The sequence below is a fragment of the Schistocerca nitens genome, chromosome 4, assembly GCF_023898315.1.
Source record: "Schistocerca nitens isolate TAMUIC-IGC-003100 chromosome 4, iqSchNite1.1, whole genome shotgun sequence".
Classification (NCBI taxonomy): Eukaryota; Metazoa; Arthropoda; class Insecta; order Orthoptera; family Acrididae; genus Schistocerca; species Schistocerca nitens.
The window spans coordinates 110,340,033-110,360,417 of NC_064617.1; the positions used below are offsets into that span (position 1 = coordinate 110,340,033).

At 38.7% G+C, this 20,385-nt stretch overlaps 1 protein-coding gene across 1 annotated transcript in view; it reads left to right on the forward strand.

The window, feature by feature from the left end:
• Window positions 1-20,385, forward strand: part of LOC126251888 (hemocytin) — a 541,167-nt gene that overhangs the window by 393,515 nt on the left and 127,267 nt on the right. Inside the window, exons 53-55 of the mRNA XM_049952591.1 lie at window positions 4,050-4,236; window positions 9,760-9,887; window positions 16,853-16,978. Of these exons, the coding sequence (XP_049808548.1) occupies window positions 4,050-4,236; window positions 9,760-9,887; window positions 16,853-16,978 (441 nt within the window). The remainder of the gene's footprint in view (window positions 1-4,049; window positions 4,237-9,759; window positions 9,888-16,852; window positions 16,979-20,385) is intronic.

Sequence of the window (20,385 nt, forward strand, 5' to 3'; positions counted from 1 at the left end):
TGTTGTTCCGTTAAGATGTGTCATTAAATTCAATAGGGTCAGGGATTTTCTCTGCCTCGTGATGACTGGGTGTTGTGTGATGTCCTTAGGTTAGTTAGGTTTAAGTAGTTCTAAGTTCTAGGGGACTGATGACCATAGATGTTAAGTCCCATAGTGCTCAGAGGCATTTGAACCATTTAAATTCAATATAGCAGAAGCAGGGACCACTTCATGGAACTTTGTTGTGCCTATCTGTGACTCAGCATCTCCATTATATGTTGACTTTTGGAAATTTAGGAGATATGAGTTGCATAAGTTGATACAACCAGAGCTTGTTGAGCATTTCAAAGGGAGCATTAGGCAATGACTAACTAAAGCAAAATGAAAAAATACAATAGAAAATACATGGCTAGCTTTGAAAGATGAAATGCTGAAAGCAACAGAGGAAAAACTAGACAGAGACAATACTAAAAGACAATACCCAGCAAAAGTGCTTGAATAATATGTGAGATATTAAATGTATTAGGTGGAAGGATAAAATATAAACATCCAGCAGATGAAGTACATAAAAAATTATTCTAGCATCTAAAAACTTAGTTTGATAGAAAGGATAAAATGGCAAAGCCGGAATTGCTAGGACAGAAATTCAAAGTTGTAGAAGCATGCATCATTGTAAGAAGATACTGGAATATGAAATAAATTTGTGGGAAAAAGAAGGGCAATTGTATGAACATTAGTATCGCAGATGGCAAACCAGTACCAATCAAAGAAGAGAAGACTGAAAGATCAAACAAATACATAGAAGGGCTATAAAAAGGAAAGAAACTTGAAGGTAGTTTTAGGGAAGGTTGGACCAAGTAGTAAATGAGATGGATGTTGGAATACATAAATAAATAATTTTATGTACTAAGGGAAAACAAAGCATAGGAGTAGCTGACATTTACTCAGAATTATTAAGATCCTTGAGAAAGTCAGGCATAAAAAAACTGTTCCATGTGGTATGCAGGATATATTAGAGAGTCAATATACTCTCAAGCTCCAAGAAGAATTTAATAAATGCTAAAAGAAATAAGATGCTGACAGTTGTGAGTGCTACAGAACCATTTGTTTGATATGTCGCCATGTACTCATTCCATTCTTTGTAAGTGGGACTGGCCTTTTTCTGTACTGAAAATACACTCCTGGAAATGGAAAAAAGAACACATTGACACCGGTGTGTCAGACCCACCATACTTGCTCCGGACACTGCGAGAGTGCTGTACAAGCAATGATCACACGCACGGCACAGCGGACACACCAGGAACCGCAGTGTTGGCCGTCGAATGGCGCTAGCTGCGCAGCATTTGTGCACCGCCGCCGTCAGTGTCAGCCAGTTTGCCGTGGCATACGGAGCTCCATCGCAGTCTTTAACACTGGTAGCATGCCGCGACAGCGTGGACGTGAACCGTATGTGCAGTTGACGGACTTTGAGCGAGGGCGTATAGTGGGCATGCGGGAGGCCGGGTGGACGTACCACCGAATTGCTCAACACGTGGGGCGTGAGGTCTCCACAGTACATCGATGTTGTCGCCAGTGGTCGGCGGAAGGTGCACGTGCCCGTCGACCTGGGACCGGACCGCAGCGACGCACGGATGCACGCCAAGACCGTAGGATCCTAGGCAGTGCCGTAGGGGACCGCACCGCCACTTCCCAGCAAATTAGGGACACTGTTGCTCCTGGGGTATCGGCGAGGACCATTCGCAACCGTCTCCATGAAGCTGGGCTACGGTCCCGCACACCGTTAGGCCGTCTTCCGCTCACGCCCCAACATCGTGCAGCCCGCCTCCAGTGGTGTCGCGACAGGCGTGAATGGAGGGACGAATGGAGACGTGTCGTCTTCAGCGATGAGAGTCGCTTCTGCCTTGGTGCCAATGATGGTCGTATGCGTGTTTGGCGCTGTGCAGGTGAGCGCCACAATCAGGACTGCATACGACCGAGGCACACAGGGCCAACACCCGGCAACATGGTGTGGGGAGCGATCTCCTACACTGGCCGTACACCACTGGTGATCGTCGAGGGGACACTGAATAGTGCACGGTACATCCAAACCGTCATCGAACCCATCGTTCTACCATTCCTAGACCGGCAAGGGAACTTGCTGTTCCAACAGGACAATGCACGTCCGCATGTATCCCGTGCCACCCAACGTGCTCTAGAAGGTGTAAGTCAACTACCCTGGCCAGCAAGATCTCCGGATCTGTCCCCCATTGAGCATGTTTGGGACTGGATGAAGCGTCGTCTCACGCGGTCTGCAGGTCCAGCACGAACGCTGGTCCAACTGAGGCGCCAGGTGGAAATGGCATGGCAAGCCGTTCCACAGGACTACATCCAGCATCTCTACGATCGTCTCCATGGGAGAATAGCAGCCTGCATTGCTGCGAAAGGTGGATATACACTGTACTAGTGCCGACATTGTGCATGCTCTGTTGCCTGTGTCTATGTGCCTGTGGTTCTGTCAGTGTGATCATGTGATGTATCTGACCCCAGGAATGTGTCAATAAAGTTTCCCCTTCCTGGGACAATGAATTCATGGTGTTCTTATTTCAATTTCCAGGAGTGTATGATGGCGTAAGGATGAAACTTCAATCCACATATCCCACAGCCATGAAAGTACTGGAATATTGGTTTGATAGTGTTCACTAAACATGTTCATGATGTAAATTTCCACCAGTGTTTGTAGAGATAAATGGAAAGTCTGATAGAAGCCAACCTGTTATAAGATCAGGTTAGGTCTGGAGAAATGTATAGACACAAGTGGCAATATTGACCCTACAACTTACCTTACAAAATAGGTTGAAGAAACATAAATCTCCATTCAAACTTTCTAAGTTTTTAAAAAATGTTTAAAATGTTGACAGAAGACCTTATGTTAAGAGTGATAAAATACAGTAATCAAAAGATTATTACAACTTGTACAGAAACAAGACTGCAGCTCTCTAAAGAGTTGAATGACCTGAAAGGAAGACAATTGTTGAAAGGAAGTGGACCAAGTTTGTAGCCTATTTAAAATGTTATTCACTCTGTCCTTAGAAAAAGTAGTAAAGGAAACTAAGGAGAAGTTTGAAAGAGAAATTAAAGCTCAGGAAGAATTAAAATTCACTGATGACAATATAATACTGTCAGCAAAGTACTTGGAATATCAGCTGAATGAAATGGACATTGTTTTTAAAAGAGGTCATAAGATGGAACATAAATAAAATTAAAACAAGGAGAATGGAGAGTAGTGGAATGAAGGTAGATGGTGCTGGGAAAACAAGATTAGGAAATGAGTTGCCGAAAGTAGTGGCGAGTTTTGCTATTTTGACAGCAAAATACCTAATGGTATTATAAGTAAAGAAGTATAAAATGTAGACTTGACAATGGCAAGAATACATTTGTGGTGAAAAATAAATCTGCTAATGTCCATACTAATATTGTAGATATGAAAGTAACTATGTCTGTTACATTTTCATGACTAGACCGATGAACACATTTCAATTAAATTTGGTATGGAGATAACTTGAACCCTGAGAAAGAACATAGGCAGCTTTAGAAAGAATGGTATTTTGTCTTGTGTTTGTCGGAGATCATAAACAAAACTTTTAAATGTGGAGTTACAGAAAAATATTGAAGTTTAGACAGGTAGATTAGGGCTGTAACTAATGAAGAGATACTGAATCAAACTAGGGAAAAAATATTTATGGCACAGCATGAATCAAAGAAGGGATAGATTGACAGGGAACCTCCTGAAGCAATGGTGAATAGCTAATTCGGTAATTGAGATATTTGTGGGAGTAAAAATTATAGAGGGAGAAAAAACTTGGAAAAAGTAAGAAAATTCAAATAGATGTAGGTTGTAATAGTTATGTAGCGCTAAAAGGTATGGGAAACTGTGTTTGACAACTCCAACAACTATATGATCGTCCTACACCCCTTTTTTATGAGCTTCTTAGATACTTAGTCTTTTCTTTCTGGATCTTTCACACATTTTTCTTTTTGCTGTCTATGCTTTTCCTTGTTCAGGGTTGCCATAAAAACTTTGTTCTTGTTAGGTGGAAAAGCCAAGCACAAATGGATGCCCAAATTATACTTGTGAACCGCCTGAACCTCCAAATGCAGTATGCAACTTGACTGGTATCTCCTTCAGCACATTTGATGGTGTTGGGTTCCAGTACAGATGGTGTGTGCATATGTTAGCAAGAGACAATTCACATGAGGAAGAGAACTGGGAAGTAACAAGTAAGTAATACTTGATGTGTGAGTTTCAGACTTGATTGATGATCTCATGAAGGGTCAAATACTTTGACATAAAATTCTTATTTTATGTGAATATCCTGAAGTATATGGAGCTATCCAGTAAATGCAACTTCACACTTCATTCAAAGGCTCTTGACTGTAAATTAATAAGAGTGTAATTGATTAAAAACGAATATGTCTATGTGCATACAAGTACCAACAGAATATTCCAAATGTGTTGAAGAAGTTGACATAACTGCCTGTGTTTCAGTGTAATGTATTCTGGGACCCATAAACTTCATAGTTCTTTAAATTTTATGGTCATTTTACATTAGATGTAGTTATTTACTTATCTTTTCATCTTGCCATATAGTAGACTTTAGTGTTTACAGTCTTTCCACATGACATTTATGGACCAGTAACATCTCCAAGGCAATATTTTTTCTTTGCTTTCAATGACCACAATGATCAGATAAATCTGTGCCACACAAGCATACTATAGCCCACTGCATAATTTGTTTTTGCATTTTCATTTCCCAAGCCCTCAACGTGTTTTTCTATTTCCTGTGTTTATTTAGTTTACATTGTGTTTTTCCTTTCCTCTTTTAATGTCCTAAACCCCACCCCTCCCCTCTTTCAGTAAACTCCCTCATAAACCCCTCACAGCACCCAGAGGACACCTTGCTAACCATTTTCGTCTACCACATTACACATCCCCTAAAACTCCCTCCCAATATTCCACAGAATCAAGAACCCAGACAAACCCAAGACATTGTTACAAACTATCAATCAAAAAAGTCAACCCTCCCGCAATTTCATTTGTATCCAGTGGCGTCACTTTCAGCCATACATGCAATATCAGTCATGCTGAATTTGTCAAAGACGTAGTCTCCCACAACTCCTACAACATAAACACTTTCTTTGCCATCAAGTCCTTCTGCGAAAGCCAATCAAAATCTAACTCTAAATCTTGCTTCCTCTGGTTCAAACTTCCATCCAGTTCTAACTCTTCTTCACTTCCACCTAATCAGCCCCTGGTTACCTTCTAGGAATTAATTGCCTCTTCTTTTTCTGGAGCCTTTAACCTGCATCTATGCAGGTGCAGCATGTTTACTGTTGAATTCTGCATGGTTAATTTAAGGGGTAGCAGAGCTGGATGCCATTCCTGTCACCAGCCCATTCCCCCTACCACCACCACCAATCCCCTCCCAGGAGGGAATATGTGTACACCAAACTCATGCATATAGTGTATCCATGTGAAAGCATCTGAACATTTTCTAAATGTTTTCAAATTGTGTACCTGGGGTCAGGCTTGGGTACCAGCCCTGTATTCACCTGCTCGATGTGGGAAACTGCCTAAAAACCACATCCACCTGGCCTGCACACTACCCTCATTGTTAACCCACTGGGCAGATTCTATCCAGGGCTGGCACACCTGCCAGAATCTTGGAAGCGACCTGCTAAGACTATCCAGGTGGGTCCAGGAATGTCTCCCCTCTAACTTGGATAACCTGCTGCTACTAGGCCCCTCTCCAATAACAATAACCTCTTGATGGAGGAAGGAACAGTGATCCACAAACTGAAGACAGATCCCAATTTAATCACTCTCTCTGCAGACATAGCTCCACCACTCTCACAGTGAACTACATTAGTACTTGATATAATCTGTCTGCCACTTGTCGACTCTTCCATCCACAAGCGCTTCCAAAATGAACCCACCCTGAAAGTTCAACATAACCTCAAATTCCTACTCAGATCTTCAGGTTCATACCAGGATCTCTGCCCAGTCCATCTTTCTCCACCCCCAACTACTAATCACACAACCACCTTCTTAATAATTCCCAAAATCCATAAACTTTACCATGTGGTTACACCATTGTAGGTGGTTAAAAAGAATGTCGGCTCTTTTTGACTAATTTCCCTTATCAAAGACACAACTCACTTCCTACAACTCCTTTAACCATAATGACCATATAACTTATGCCACAACTCTTTACACTAATATTCCCCATGCCAATGGCCTTGCTTCTGTTGGACACTACCTCTCCCAATGTCCTACTGATTCCACACTCACCACCTCATTCCTTATACACATGACAGACTAATTCGCAAACAAAACCAGTTCTCCTTTGAGGGCAATATACAAAACAAATCTAAAGAATGGCCATTGGAACCTGCATGGCATCCTTCTGTGGCAGCCTGTTTATGGGCCATCTAGAGGAACTCTACCCACATAAAACTACAACCCGTTGGCTGGTTCAGGTTCATTGTGATATCTTCAAGGTCTGGAGTCAGGGTCAAAGGACACTATCCTCATTCCTTCACAGCTTCAGCCACATTCTCTCCCATCCAGTTCACTTAGTCTTCCCCAGTCCTTCCTTAACACTGACCTCCACCTCTCTTATGGATTGCTATGAACCTCTGTTCATGTCAAGCCCACAAACCATCAACATTACCACTAATTTGCTAACTGCCATTCCTGACACACCAAAAACCCTCTACCATCTAGTTTGGCCATCTGCAGTGTTGAGCAGTCCCTTACCCATTATGCTGAAGGTCTAACTAGCACCTCCTCAGACATAACCCCCCAAACCTAGTCCACCATTAGATTAACTATGTGACATTCACATATGTTCCTAACCGTCAACCAACCCTATGAACCAACTGCAAAGAACCACTGCCCTCATCAACCAATATCATACTAGACTTTTTTGCAAAGCAGGAGCCACAGACTGTTAGTCTTCTCAACTTGTTGGTGATTTACAGTTGCCAGTAACTGCCAGACATCTATGACAATTATGTCACGTGATAAACATCTCACATTCAGGAAATGACTGCAGAAACCTGCTTTAACACCCAAATGTAAACAGATGCATCAAAGATTATGCAGTACTTCGTAACAACAAACTACTTTCGATGCATCTTTCTCATGGGCCTCATTTTGATGAACATGTCGTCACAACTGTTTACATTTCTAACAGGTCATGGGAAAATATTGCGAGTGTTGGTTTGAGAAGCATTACTTTCAAAGTAAATTTGCTTTTACACAAGATGAATTTACAAGTGAGAATGGGCCATAAATTTCATAAATCACAGAGTGTTAAACTCTCATTCAAAGTTTAACACTGAGGACCAGCCACTTAGAAAAATCTCAGGCCTACAAGATTAGCCATTTATGCCATTATTTAAATTTTTACTTGCACATTGGTGGTTGATATATCTTAAAATGTAACACAAACTAAAAAAGACCAAGTTTCAAGGTTAGTTTTTCATATTTATTTTAGTTCTTCCATAGATTACAAATTAAGCAATAATGATGGCAAAAAGTGTAATTATCCTCCAAACACATGTAATTTCACATCTAATTGGCTTCACTGTGGAAAAATAAGTGCTTGATGGAACAGCTATGTAACCCATGAAATGCTTGGTGCACAGCAGTGAAATTTATAATTGCACTCATCATAAATATTCAGCTACTGCAATTTAAGCTATGCTCTTAGGATCTGCCTAGCCACACCCTCAGAAAAACACAGGAAAAACTTTATGATTACAAATATATGTAAAAACTTAGTTTTTCTTGTAGCTATTCTGTTTGTATATGTTTTTAAATCATGAACTTTTCTTATTTGTGTGTTTGTGCAACTTAACAATGATGTTGCAGTTGGGTGGCTACATCATGTGCTCTATGCTCCGAATACCTGCTGTCATTGGCTGGCAAGATCATATGATATGAGCTATGACTGGCTGACAAAAGCACATCACAATCTCAATTTCAGTGCTTTGGAAGCTATTGTGATGTATTTGGTGGAATTTGTGTTTATACTCTCATAATATTAAAATATGCAGTGTAAAAGTTGCTGCACATCAAAGGTCGTTCAGAAACAAGTTTTTTCTTTATGTGTTTCATTTCCTGAAGTGCTGTTAAGTTCTATGCCAGTGTATAAAACCTTCACCAATCAAAGAGCTGTAAGTTCTACAGCTCAGAAGGGAAAGTATATCATCACTTAACACAGAAAAAAATGTACTTTCACCTAGCAAAAAGTGTATTTTCACCAAGGAAAATGTTTTTTTTCACCTTAGAAAAAGTGTATTTTTAACCAGGAAAAATCTTGTGGAATTCTGTCTTTATCTGATTTCAGCCACTGTAGGTGTGAGAGGTTGAATGAAGTTTGGAAAGTAGGAAAGAAATACTGGGAGACTGAAGTTTTGTAAGTGGCTCATGAGTCATGCATGCATGTACTCAATCAGTAACAGGATTGCCGAGATAGGAGAACTTCTGAGTTTGAATCCCAGTCCAACACATGTGTAGAATATTATTTCAAGTAATCTTGATAAGGTATTTGTGATCAAATGAAAAGCCCTCTGTGTGCGAAAGACATAGTAAAAATAATATTCTCTTGAGAAATTGTTTATAATTTTAAGTGAAGTTTGTCTCTGTACGTTACTGTTCAAAGAAAACATAAAGATTTGTCCAATTTTAAACAGTGAAAAATCCAGGATGGAAAAACAACAATGAGATACTGTGGTCATGTGTGTGTGAGCTGTGCTTGTGTTAATGTGTGTGCTTTCTACACAAGCAGAAGGCCTCTGGCTGAAAGCTTAAATGTTAGCAATCTTTTTGTTGTGCCTCTTTGCGATTCAACATTTCCTCTATATGGTGAATCTTCTCAATGTCCAGTTTTGTATGAAACATAACACGGTTCCCATCAGATCATTGAAGTTAAGTGTTGCCGGACTAGCACTTGAGTGCATGACTGTCCAGGTCTGCCAAGCACTGTTGGCAAGTGGGGTGCACTCAGCCCATATGAGGCCAACTGAGGAGCTACTTGATTGAGAAGTAGCAGCTCTGGTTACAAAGACTGACAGTGGTCAGGAGAGCAGTGTGCTGACCACATACCCCTCTATGTCAGCATCCAGTGATGCCTGTTGGCTGAGGATGACACAGTGATCAGTCGGCACCATTGGGCATTTCAAGGCCTGTTCAGCTAGGGTTGTGTTTATGGAATATTCCACTGGTACTTAGGTGACATTGACATGTTGGAAATTGAAATACACTTATTGATATTCCAGAATAATTTAGTTTTTTGTGAACCAGCTTCTGACTTTTAGGCTACTCTCAGATAACTTCAGACCAATGAAATAGTCCATACATGATCATGACTTTATAGGTGTGCAAAGACTGTTTTTCCAAAAATATGTACTCTTTTTCAACTGTAGACTTCATTTATTTGTAGCTTCTTTGAGTATTTCATTATGCACATGTTTTTGTATAGACATATAGTCATAAAAATTTAAATATCTTTGTTATTGTCGAACATCAGTAGTGTATCTTGGTTTTACATATTAGTTGTGTTATGATTATTACAATAGCATTGTGCTGTTATATTATCTTGTAAGTTATAAGAGTACTGGTATATCTTTGTAAATACATACCTTGTGTGTGGTAATTGTTATAATGACTGCTTCTCCTATTAGTAAAAATATACAGGATGGCTCTCATAATAGTATAAAATTTTTGTATTTCAGTTAATCGGAACTGCACAACAATTATGCAATGCTCTCCATACCTGCACATAAAACATGATGCAGATTATGTCAATCTTCGGTCTGATTTGAATGTTGAATTCAGTGATTATACTTATGCACCTGACCAGGTAAGAAGTAATTTCATTGTAGTTTTCATTAGTGTTTCTCCCCATATTTCATAACTGAAACCTGTAACTTTAGCCTCCAGAATGTTACATAAAATAAATTGTTAACTCAGCTACAAATCTCAGAAAATATCAGTCAACTGCACTGAAAAAAACACAGAATTTACATTATGTCTGCTACTTTTTCCTTATTTAAGGATTTCATATTTGAGAATATATATATATATATATAACAGAGGGAAACATTCCACGTGGAAAAAATATATCCTGATGATAATGATATATATATGTTTTTGTTTGTGTGTCTGTCGACCTGCCAGCACTTTCATTTGGTAAGTCACATTATCATCAGGAAAGAGGAAGGAGAGGGAAAGACGAAAGGATGTGGGTTTTAAGGGAGAGGGTAAGGAGTCATTCCAATCCCGGGAGCGGAAAGACTTACCTTAGGGGGAAAAAAGGACGGGTATACACTCGCACACACACACATATCCATCCACACATATACAGACACAAGCAGACATATTTAAAGACAAAGAGTTTGGGCAGAGATGTCAGTCGAGGCAGAAGTGCAGAGGCAAAGATGTTGTTGAATGACAGGTGAGGTATGAGTGGCGGCAACTTGAAATTAGCGGAGATTGAGGCCTGTATATGTGTGGATGGATATGTGTGTGTGTGTGCGAGTGTATACCCGTCCTTTTTTCCCCCTAAGGTAAGTCTTTCCGCTCCCGGGATTGGAATGACTCCTTACCCTCTCCCTTAAAACCCACATCCTTTTGTCTTTCCCTCTCCTTCCCTCTTTCCTGATGAGGCAACAGTTTGTTGCGAAAGCTTGAATTTTGTGTGTATGTTTGTGTTTGTTTGTGTGTCTATCGACGTGCCAGCGCTTTCGTTTGGTAAGTCACATCATCTTTGTTTTTAGATATATTTTTCCCACATGGAATGTTTCCCTCTATTAATTTATATATGTTCTCTCTACCCTTACTGTACTCTTCTTTGCTTTTTATTGACAGTTTTAGCTGATCAATAACTGGTCATCTGTCCAATTTTCAGTCACATTAGGATGCATAAAGCCTTTTTTTTATTTTTTATTTATTTTTTATCACTATTTTCACTTATTTCCTAGTTATGATAAATATCTATTGGTGGTTGTGGACAGAATATATTGGCAGTAAATATGACATCACAAGAAAATAGAAATTATATGTGAGACCAATTATTTTTGCCTAAATTTTGTTGTTGGATTTCACATTTTAAATATAGTGAGACCGTCAGTCTTGGAACGTAAGCAATTTACTTATTTTCAGTCATGGACCTTGCCAAGGTGAGGTGGCTTGTTATGCAGATATTTGTACTGTAAGTGCATCCACAATAGAAGGTATCTGTGGAGAGGTCATACAAACATGTGGTTCCTGAAGAGTGGCAGCAGCCTTTTCAGTAGTTGCAGGTGTAACACTCTGCATGATTGACTGTCGTAGCCTTGTAACTTCAGCCAACATGGCCTTGCTGTTCTGGTACTGAAATGGCAGAAAACAAGGGAAAATTACAGCCATTATTTTGCCGAAGGGCATCCTCTTGGGTAAAATTGCCCCCTTCAGATCTCCGGACAAGGATTACTCAGGAGCATGCTTTCATTATGAAAAACAAAACTGGCATTCTGCATGTTGGAACATAAATATTAGATCTTGTAATTGGGTAGGTAGGATAGAAAATTTAAAAGAGGTGAATGGATAGGTTGAAGTTAGATATAGTGGTAATAAGTGAAGTATAGTGGCAGGATGAACAGGACTTCTGGTCAAACGAGTACAAGGTTATAAATACAAAATCAAATAGGGGTAACACAAGAGTAGATGTAATAATAAATAAGAAAATAGGAATGTGGGTAAACTACTATGAACAGCATGGTCAGTGCATTATCATAGCTAGGATAGGCATGAAGCAAACACCCATCACAGTAGTAAAGCTCATATGCTAACTACCCTTGCAGATGATGAAGAGATTCAAAGAAAATATGAGGAAATAAAATCAATTCTTCAAATTGTTAAGGGAGAGAAATATTTATTCTGATGAGGGACTGGAATTTGATAGTGGGGAAGGGAGGCTAAGGAAAAGTAGTAGTAGATTGTGAACCAGGGGAAAGGAATGGCTGATACAATTTTACACAGGCCAAAATTTTATCATTGCTAACAATTGGGTTAAGAAACATGAAAGAAGCTTGTTTACGTGAAAGACATCTGGTAAACCTCAGAAGTTTTAGATTGATTATACAAAGGTGAAACAGAGATGTTGGAACCAGATTTTAAACTAAGCCATTTCCAGGAGTAGATGTTGACTCTGACCATAATTCACTTGGAATACAGTAAAAGATGAATGGATAGCATTGAGAGATGGTATAGTGAAGACAGCAGAGGATCAAATAGGTAAAAAGATAAAACCTTTTAGAAATCCTTATATGTCACAGGAGATTTTGAACTTAATTGCAGCAAACGAAGCTGGCAAAAGGGAGTACAGACATTTAAGAAAATGAAATTGGCATAACATGCAAAATGGTTAAGAAGGAAAAGCTAGAGGACAAATGCAAGGTTATAGAAACGTGTATAACAAGGGGAAAGGTAGATACCACCTGTAGGAAAATTAAAGGGGCCTTTGGAGAAAACAAAAGCATCCATATGAATGTCAAGAAATCAGACAGAAAACCAGTATTAAGCAAAGAAGGGAAAGCTGAAAGGTGGAAGGAATATATAGAGGGGCTAAGAGAAAATCAAACAATGGAAAATCCAGGATGGAATGCAACAATATTATGAAAAGTAAAATGTGTGTGTGTGTGTCATCTATTCTCGATGAAGGCCTTATGGGCTGAAAGCTTTATTTGTGACAGTCTTCTTGTGGTGCCTATCTGCAACTCAGCATCTCGGCTGTAAGGTGAGTCGCGACTTTCCTTTTTCCTGTGAGAAAAACGTGACAGGGTATTGAAAGACCTAAGTTGAAACAAGAGCCCCGAGGTCCCTGAATTTATTCAGTCTGTACATTGAGCAGGCAGTGAAGGAAATCAAAGAAAAATTTTGAAAAAAACTAAAGATCAGGGAGAAGAAATAAAAACTTTGAGGTTTGCTGATGACATTGCAAGTCTTCAGAGATAGCAAGGACTTTGTAGAGAGTTCAACAGTGCAGACAGAGTCTTGAAAGGGGTTTAGAAAATGAACAACAACAAAAGTAAAACAAAGGTAATGTAGTGTAGTCTAATTAAATCAGGTGATGCTGAGGAAAGCAGGCCAGGAAGTGAGACACCAAAAGCAGTAGATGAGTTCTTCTATTTGGGTGTTAAAACAAGTGATGATGGCTGAAGTAGATAGGATATTAAATGTAGACTAGCAATGCCAAGAATAGTTTTTCTGAAGGAGAGAAATGTGTTAACATCAAATATAAATTTAAGTGTTAGCAAGTCTTTTTTGAAGGTGTTTGTGAGGAGTGTAGCCTTACATGAAAATGAACACGGGTGACTAGTTGTTCAGAAAAGAAGAGAATAGAAACTTTTGTAATGTGGTGCTATGGAGGAATGCTGAAGATTAGGTGTGTACAGCATGTAACTAATGAGAAAGTATTGAACAGAGTTGGTGAGAAAAGAAATTTGTGGCATAACTTGATCAGAAGAAGGGATTGGGTGATAGGGCATATTTTGAGACATCACAGAATCATCAATTTTAATATTAAAGGTAAGTGTTGATGGGAGGAGGATAAAAATTGTGGAGGGAGACCAAGAAATGAATACAGTAAGCTGGTTCAAGCAAATGTCAGTTGCAGTAGTTATTCAGAGATGATGGGGCTATCCAGACACTCCGGGATGATGATGGCATTGAAACAGAGGATGACACGCGTAAAGCTGAAATACTAAACACCTTTTTCCAAAGCTGTTTCACAGAGGAAGACCGCACTGCAGTTCCTTCTCTAAATCCTCGCACAAACGAAAAAATGGCTGACATCGAAATAAGTGTCCAAGGAATAGAAAAGCAACTGGAATCACTCAACAGAGGAAAGTCCACTGGACCTGATGGGATACCAATTCGTTTCTACACAGAGTACGCGAAAGAACTTGCCCCCCTTCTGACAGCTGTGTACCGCAAGTCTCTAGAGGAACGGAAGGTTCCAAATGATTGGAAAAGAGCACAGGTAGTCCCAGTCTTCAAGCAGATGCGCAAAACTATAGACCTATATCTCTGACGTCGATCTGTTGTAGAATTTTGGAACATGTTTTTTGCTCGAGTATCATGTCGTTTTTGGAAACCCAGAATCTACTCTGTAGGAATCAACATGGATTCCAGAAACAGCGATCGTGTGAGACTCAACTTGCTTTATTTGTTCATGAGACCCAGAAAATATTAGATACAGGCTCCCAGGTAGATGCTATTTTCCTTGACTTCCGGAAGGTGTTCGATACAGTTCTGCACTGTCGCCTGATAAACAAAGTAAGAGCTTACGGAATATCAGATGAGCTGTGTGGCTGGATTGAAGAGTTTTTAGCAAACAGAACACAGCATGTTGTTATCAATGGAGAGACGTCTACAGACGTTAAAGTAACCTCTGGCGTGCCACAGGGGAGTGTTATGGGACCATTGCTTTTCACAATATATATAAATGACCTAGTAGACAGTGTCGGAAGTTCCATGCGGCTTTTTGCGGATGATGCTGTAGTATACAGAGAAGTTGCAGCATTAGAAAATTGTAGCGAAATGCAGGAAGATCTGCAGCGGATAGGCACTTGGTGCAGGGAGTGGTAACTAACCCTTAACATAGACAAATGTAATGTATTGCGAATACATAGAAAGAAGGATCCTTTATTGTATGATTATATGATAACGGAACAAAAACTGGTAGCAGTTACTTCTGTAAAATATCTGGGATTATGCGTGCGGAACGATTTGAAGTGGAATGATCACATAAAATTAATTGTTGGTAAGGCGGGTACCAGGTTGAGATTCATTGGGAGAGTCCTTAGAAAATGTAGTCCATCAACAAAGGAGGTGGCTTACAAAACACTTGTTCGACCTATACTTGAGTATTGCTCAACAGTGTGGGATCCATACCAGATCGGGTTGACGGATGAGATAGAGAAGATCCAAAGAAGAGCGGCGTGTTTCATCACAGCGTTATTTGGTAACCGTGATAGCGTTACGGAGATGTTTAGCAAACTCAAGTGGCAGACTCTGCAAGAGAGGCGCTCTGCATCGTGGTGTAGCTTGCTCACCAGGTTTCGAGAGGGTGCGTTTCTGGATGATGTATCGAATATATTGCTTCCCCCTACTTATACGTCCTGAAGAGATCACGAATGTAAAATTGGAGAGATTCGAGTGCGCACGGAGGATTTCAGACTGTCGTTCTTCCCCCGAACCATACGAGACTGGAACAGAAAAGGGAGGTAATGACAGTGGCACGTAAAGTGCCCTCCGCCACACACCGTTGGGTGGCTTGCAGAGTATAAATGTAGATGTAGATGTATAGGATAGAGTAGCATAGAGTGCTGTTCAGACCGGCCTTTGGGCTGAAGACCCCAACAGCAACTACTTTTCATAGCCTTGTGAACACACCTGTTTCCGAATTTGCCCAATACATCATTCTATCAATATAATGCCAGCTTTCTCTTTGCAGAGACCAAATCCATCACATGGTGAACTATTTGTCAGATGATTTTCATTGTATACCATCTGACATGCATTCATGCTCAGCTTTGCATTTCAACATGGTGATCTTTAAGCACTCGTTGAGTGTGAATGGATACAGAGTTTGTATGGATAACACCAATAACAAGCAGTACACAGTCAAACAGCTTTTTCTGCAACGCAGTAGCAATGACCTTGCTACCTGCTTCACCACAACTAATTTCATTTCTTACTCGCAACACCAGAACTTGGACTCCTGTAAGATGACATATAATTTTCCATATTTCCAAATTTGTTTGTTGAAAGCATTTGAGGTCCTGCTACGTCTCAGTTGATCTTGGAGTTTTATGTGGCTTTCATAATAAATCCTGATCTGTCTCATTCCAATCTCTCCAGGATAGCCTGCATTACTTATCGAGATGTGTCTGTGTGTTTAATGGATATAGAACACTCAGTGGCAAGATCATTAGTGCCATCTCATTGAGGTCATCGTGGATGCACCCACACATGTGATATACAATTATAATGTCATCTATTCAAAATCTGGCATCATGAATGAAGAGACATGACGACCATCAGTATGGTGGTAGCATATGAAGCAACCAGTGGTAGAATTGTGTCCATGGGTGGAAACCTGTTCTGTTTAGTTCTGCTACCCTTCACAGATGTCATGTGTATAATGCATAGTGCTGTGAAGCACATCACACAGTGACATGATTTTTGTGGCCCACTTGACATGTAAGTGTTGCACATATATTATAATACACATTTCTCTGTGACAGCATTTGTACAAGGCAAGTTCAAACACCATGCACATGCCCAGGTAATATAAAGTCCATTTCTCACATGTGTTGATGCATCCTGCTGATGATTACTACCTGTGTAGAGCATGCATCCCGATCATACATGAACAACATTTTGCCTGAGTCCTAATTTTCCTCTTAATTGCTTAAGGCTTCCTGTACTCTACATGGTGATGTTACATAGTAAGACAAGCTTGTGTGTGTGTGTGTGTGTGTGTGTGTGTGTGTGTGTGTGTGTGTGTGTGTGCAAAATGTATGAAAATGTATTTTTACATTCAGAACACATGTTTGCCACATTCTGGGCATTCTGCTACTTCAATGAATGTAGTAAGAGTGTAAATTATGTCATAAACTGTAACAACATTTTGTGATTATAAGTCTTATTACAATAGCTTACAGTGGTATTGTGAATATTGTCTGCCGTTAAACTGAATATTTCCTTCATTTAATGTTTTATCTTGAGTTAGACAAATTAACCATGATTTTTAAGCTATAAAGTATATTCTTTTTTCAGATTTCAAACATTGCTTCTGAGAACAAAGAATTTATGGTAAACCGTGTTGGTGACAGTTTGTACTTCCAGTCAAACCGATATGGTTTCTGGGTTACATGGGATGAGCAAGCATCAGTGAAAATTGGGGTATGTAGTTTTTTATTATTTATAAGTTTGCTCCAATAAAACAAATGCACAACCTTAGCATCATTATTAGGTGACAAAATAAGTACTCTTGCTGCACTTGAGCAGAATTACTCATTTTTGTTGATAATTTTTTATAGTAACAGTTGAAAAACAAGTGTTCCACAACAAGAAATCAGAATAAAATATTGATCAAATAAGACAGTACAATAATGTGTGTAATGGTCCACCTGGTCGTCGTTGATATCTTGCTAATTGCTGTAAACGCACTATTTCACTCCAATTTACGGAGCTTGTTAGCACTTGATGTTAGGTTGGCGCCATTACAATGTATTGTATTGTAGTAATCGCTGCTGCTTGCTGGATTGCTGCTGTGTCTCGATGCTGATGCTGGCTCTAAATCTGGTTGTCTAGGGTTAAAAAACATGAGGTCCCGTGTTTTTCATGTGCTTTTGATGATAAAGAACGAGCGAAACCAACACGTATGTAAACATCAAATATTTATTACTTTAGTGGCCATATTAATTCCACTGTCCACCAAAGACCATAACACAACACAAAGTAGTACTTCCTTTACATGTTCTTTGCCTTGTTTTGCCAAACAATAACACAGAAACACACTTCACCAAAGTGACATTCCGACTGCCCTGACTGCCTCCGACTGCCTCTCTCGACCCTTCTCGCTGCTTGTATTTATAACATTGTCAAAGAACTACTAAAAAGAGATATAGTTTATAAGTCACATGTACATCTGTTGTTATAATTTGTGCAGAAAAGTTATTAATTTGCATCGAGTGACATAATTTAACATGTTATTAAAATGACAGACAGATTTGTTGACTTGACAGAATAATTCTCTGTTACAAAAAGGCCGTTTTTTAGAAGTTTGTCAATTGACTTCTCTAATTTGCATAAATAAGTAAGTAACATGAATTATGAAGAATTACATTGGTTTTCGTCTAAAATAGGATTGATTACGTGAATACTGAGTGAAAACGCTCCTAGTGAACAAACAGGTTTCACTGGGTGATTTTTATTTAAGGAGATCCAAAATACCTAAGTTGGCCACTATTTTTCGTACTTCATATTAATTATTTAAGATAAACTTAGTGTTTTTCATGATGACATTTGCTGTATCAGTGATCAAGTGATATAAACTTTTGTGTGGGTCAGTTATTCAGTATAATTTAATGGGTTGACTATTTAGGAGACATGTTATGCAATCATTGTTCACATACACAATAACTTTTCTATAATCATAAATACTCATTAAACTGGTTGAATTTGGAGGGTATCGCATACTTCGGGAAAGTAAAGCCTTTAATATGTTCTGTTACAATACCCCCCTCGGGTAATATCATTTACAGAATGTTAATGATATTAGCCGACTAGGACAAATGTGTCAATTACTATGCATAATGTGTATGTATACAACGACCTGTGTATGTATACAACGACCGTTACACCGTTTCAAAATGACTTTTTCCTGCAAATATTTTAGTTGTGTTGTTTCAAATGCACTTTGTGTTATGGCCCTCAGTATGACAGCATCATAAAAATATTTAGTAATATATGAAAGTAAAAAAAAATGTTAATCTTTGCTCCCAGTGAGCCACATGGAAAATGATCAAAAACAGACACAAATATATCACATGTGATTTTTAAGATATATAAAAAATATATGTAAATTATTTCAAAGTCAGTTCTCATTGAGTCACATTGAAACACTAGAGAAGTCACATGTATGAATATAGTATGCATTTAAAAAAAAAAGAAAATATTTAGCAAACTTGTCTCCCATTGAGACACATAGTCAAGACAGTACAAGAACATATTAATACTAAAATTGGACACTTAAATTGGTCACAACATAACACAAACATCAAACTTGGTGAACATCTGATTAGCTGTAGAAAATTGTGCACAAATCTTATGCCTAAGAAAAGAATAGTAACAAAATGATGGGTCTTGCACAACAATTTTTTTTTACATTGTCTTTTACTTGGTGCAAGTATGTCCCATATTCAACAATACAAAAAGAAAGTAATAAATGTTTGTCACCTTCTTGCCCGTTACAAGTAAAGCAGATGTCTCAAAATTTTGACAATAAAAATATAAAAACATTCTCTCAGAGATCTGGAACTTTTCCAGGGTCTGTAGCATGAGTGGTAGTTGCTATTTGACACACCCAGTAAAAATCTTTTGCTGGTAAAATGCTTTATGGAAACTGGGGAAGTAATTGTATTCAAACAGGGAAATGTGCTTAATCATGTTTATATGGTTTCAATTCAGTGATGTTTCTTAATCCAAATAACCTTCTTGATCTGGGAAAGATAAGTCTATACGCATTAGGATGTGGGCTTTCTTTTATTTCAAATGGACCAATGTCATTGTTTACTTTAACATATGGACAACCTAGCTCAACATCTTTGTCTATTTTAGTATTTTCAAACAATAGATCATTTTCAATATCTTTAGTTCCTAAGTCTAATGTCTCTTTCCTACATTTAGCCACATCCCTCTCTGTTTGCAAAGCATTGACATTTAAATATAAACCTTTGTTTTTATTTGTTCCTCTTAACACTGTGTTGCCACTCAACAAATTATTGTTTTCACCCCATTTTTTATAAAGTCCACTACGGATTCTTATCCACCATATAGGATACAAGGTTGCACTTACCTTTGCTAATTCTTTCCAAAAGGCATCTTTGTTTATACAGTTCCCATAGTTGTTCCACAAAACTTCTAATAACTTTTCCCCTTTTTCTTGAAAACACACATTTACATTCAATCCCTTTATATTTTCTTTAATATTATTATTATTACCATTCTCATAGATTAGCGTTTCATAGTTCCCAATAGGCAATAGCTTGTCCTCAGATACACATTCCCTAGTCTGCATTTCACTTAAATTAACCTCATTATTACCCATGTTTGTCACATCACTTACCTTTACCACATCATCACTTTTCAATTCTACAAATACTTTTATTTCTTCCTCCCCACTCTCATCAATAACATCACTTGATTTAGGATCATTATTTAAATGTCCCTATATTACTTCTTCCTCCTCCTCAACAACAACCCCATCTGCAGTTTCCCCCCTATGTATCTGAATCTCAGCAATTGAGTCTTTGGCTCCATTAAACACTTCGTCATCCCCCTTCTTATCAAATAAACCCCCCAAAATAGATTCTACTTGTGGTGTGTCTGACTTGTTATTAACACCAGTATCTTTTTCAGCCCAACTATGGAACTCTGCAATACCTTCAACTTCTGCACTTTCACTAACTACCTGTGCTTGAATACTGTTTTTATTAACTGTATCACTTTTACTCATAGTAGCCCAAAACCTTTTATTAAATTCTAATTTATTCATTCTAACAACATCAGTATTTTCATGGTATTTA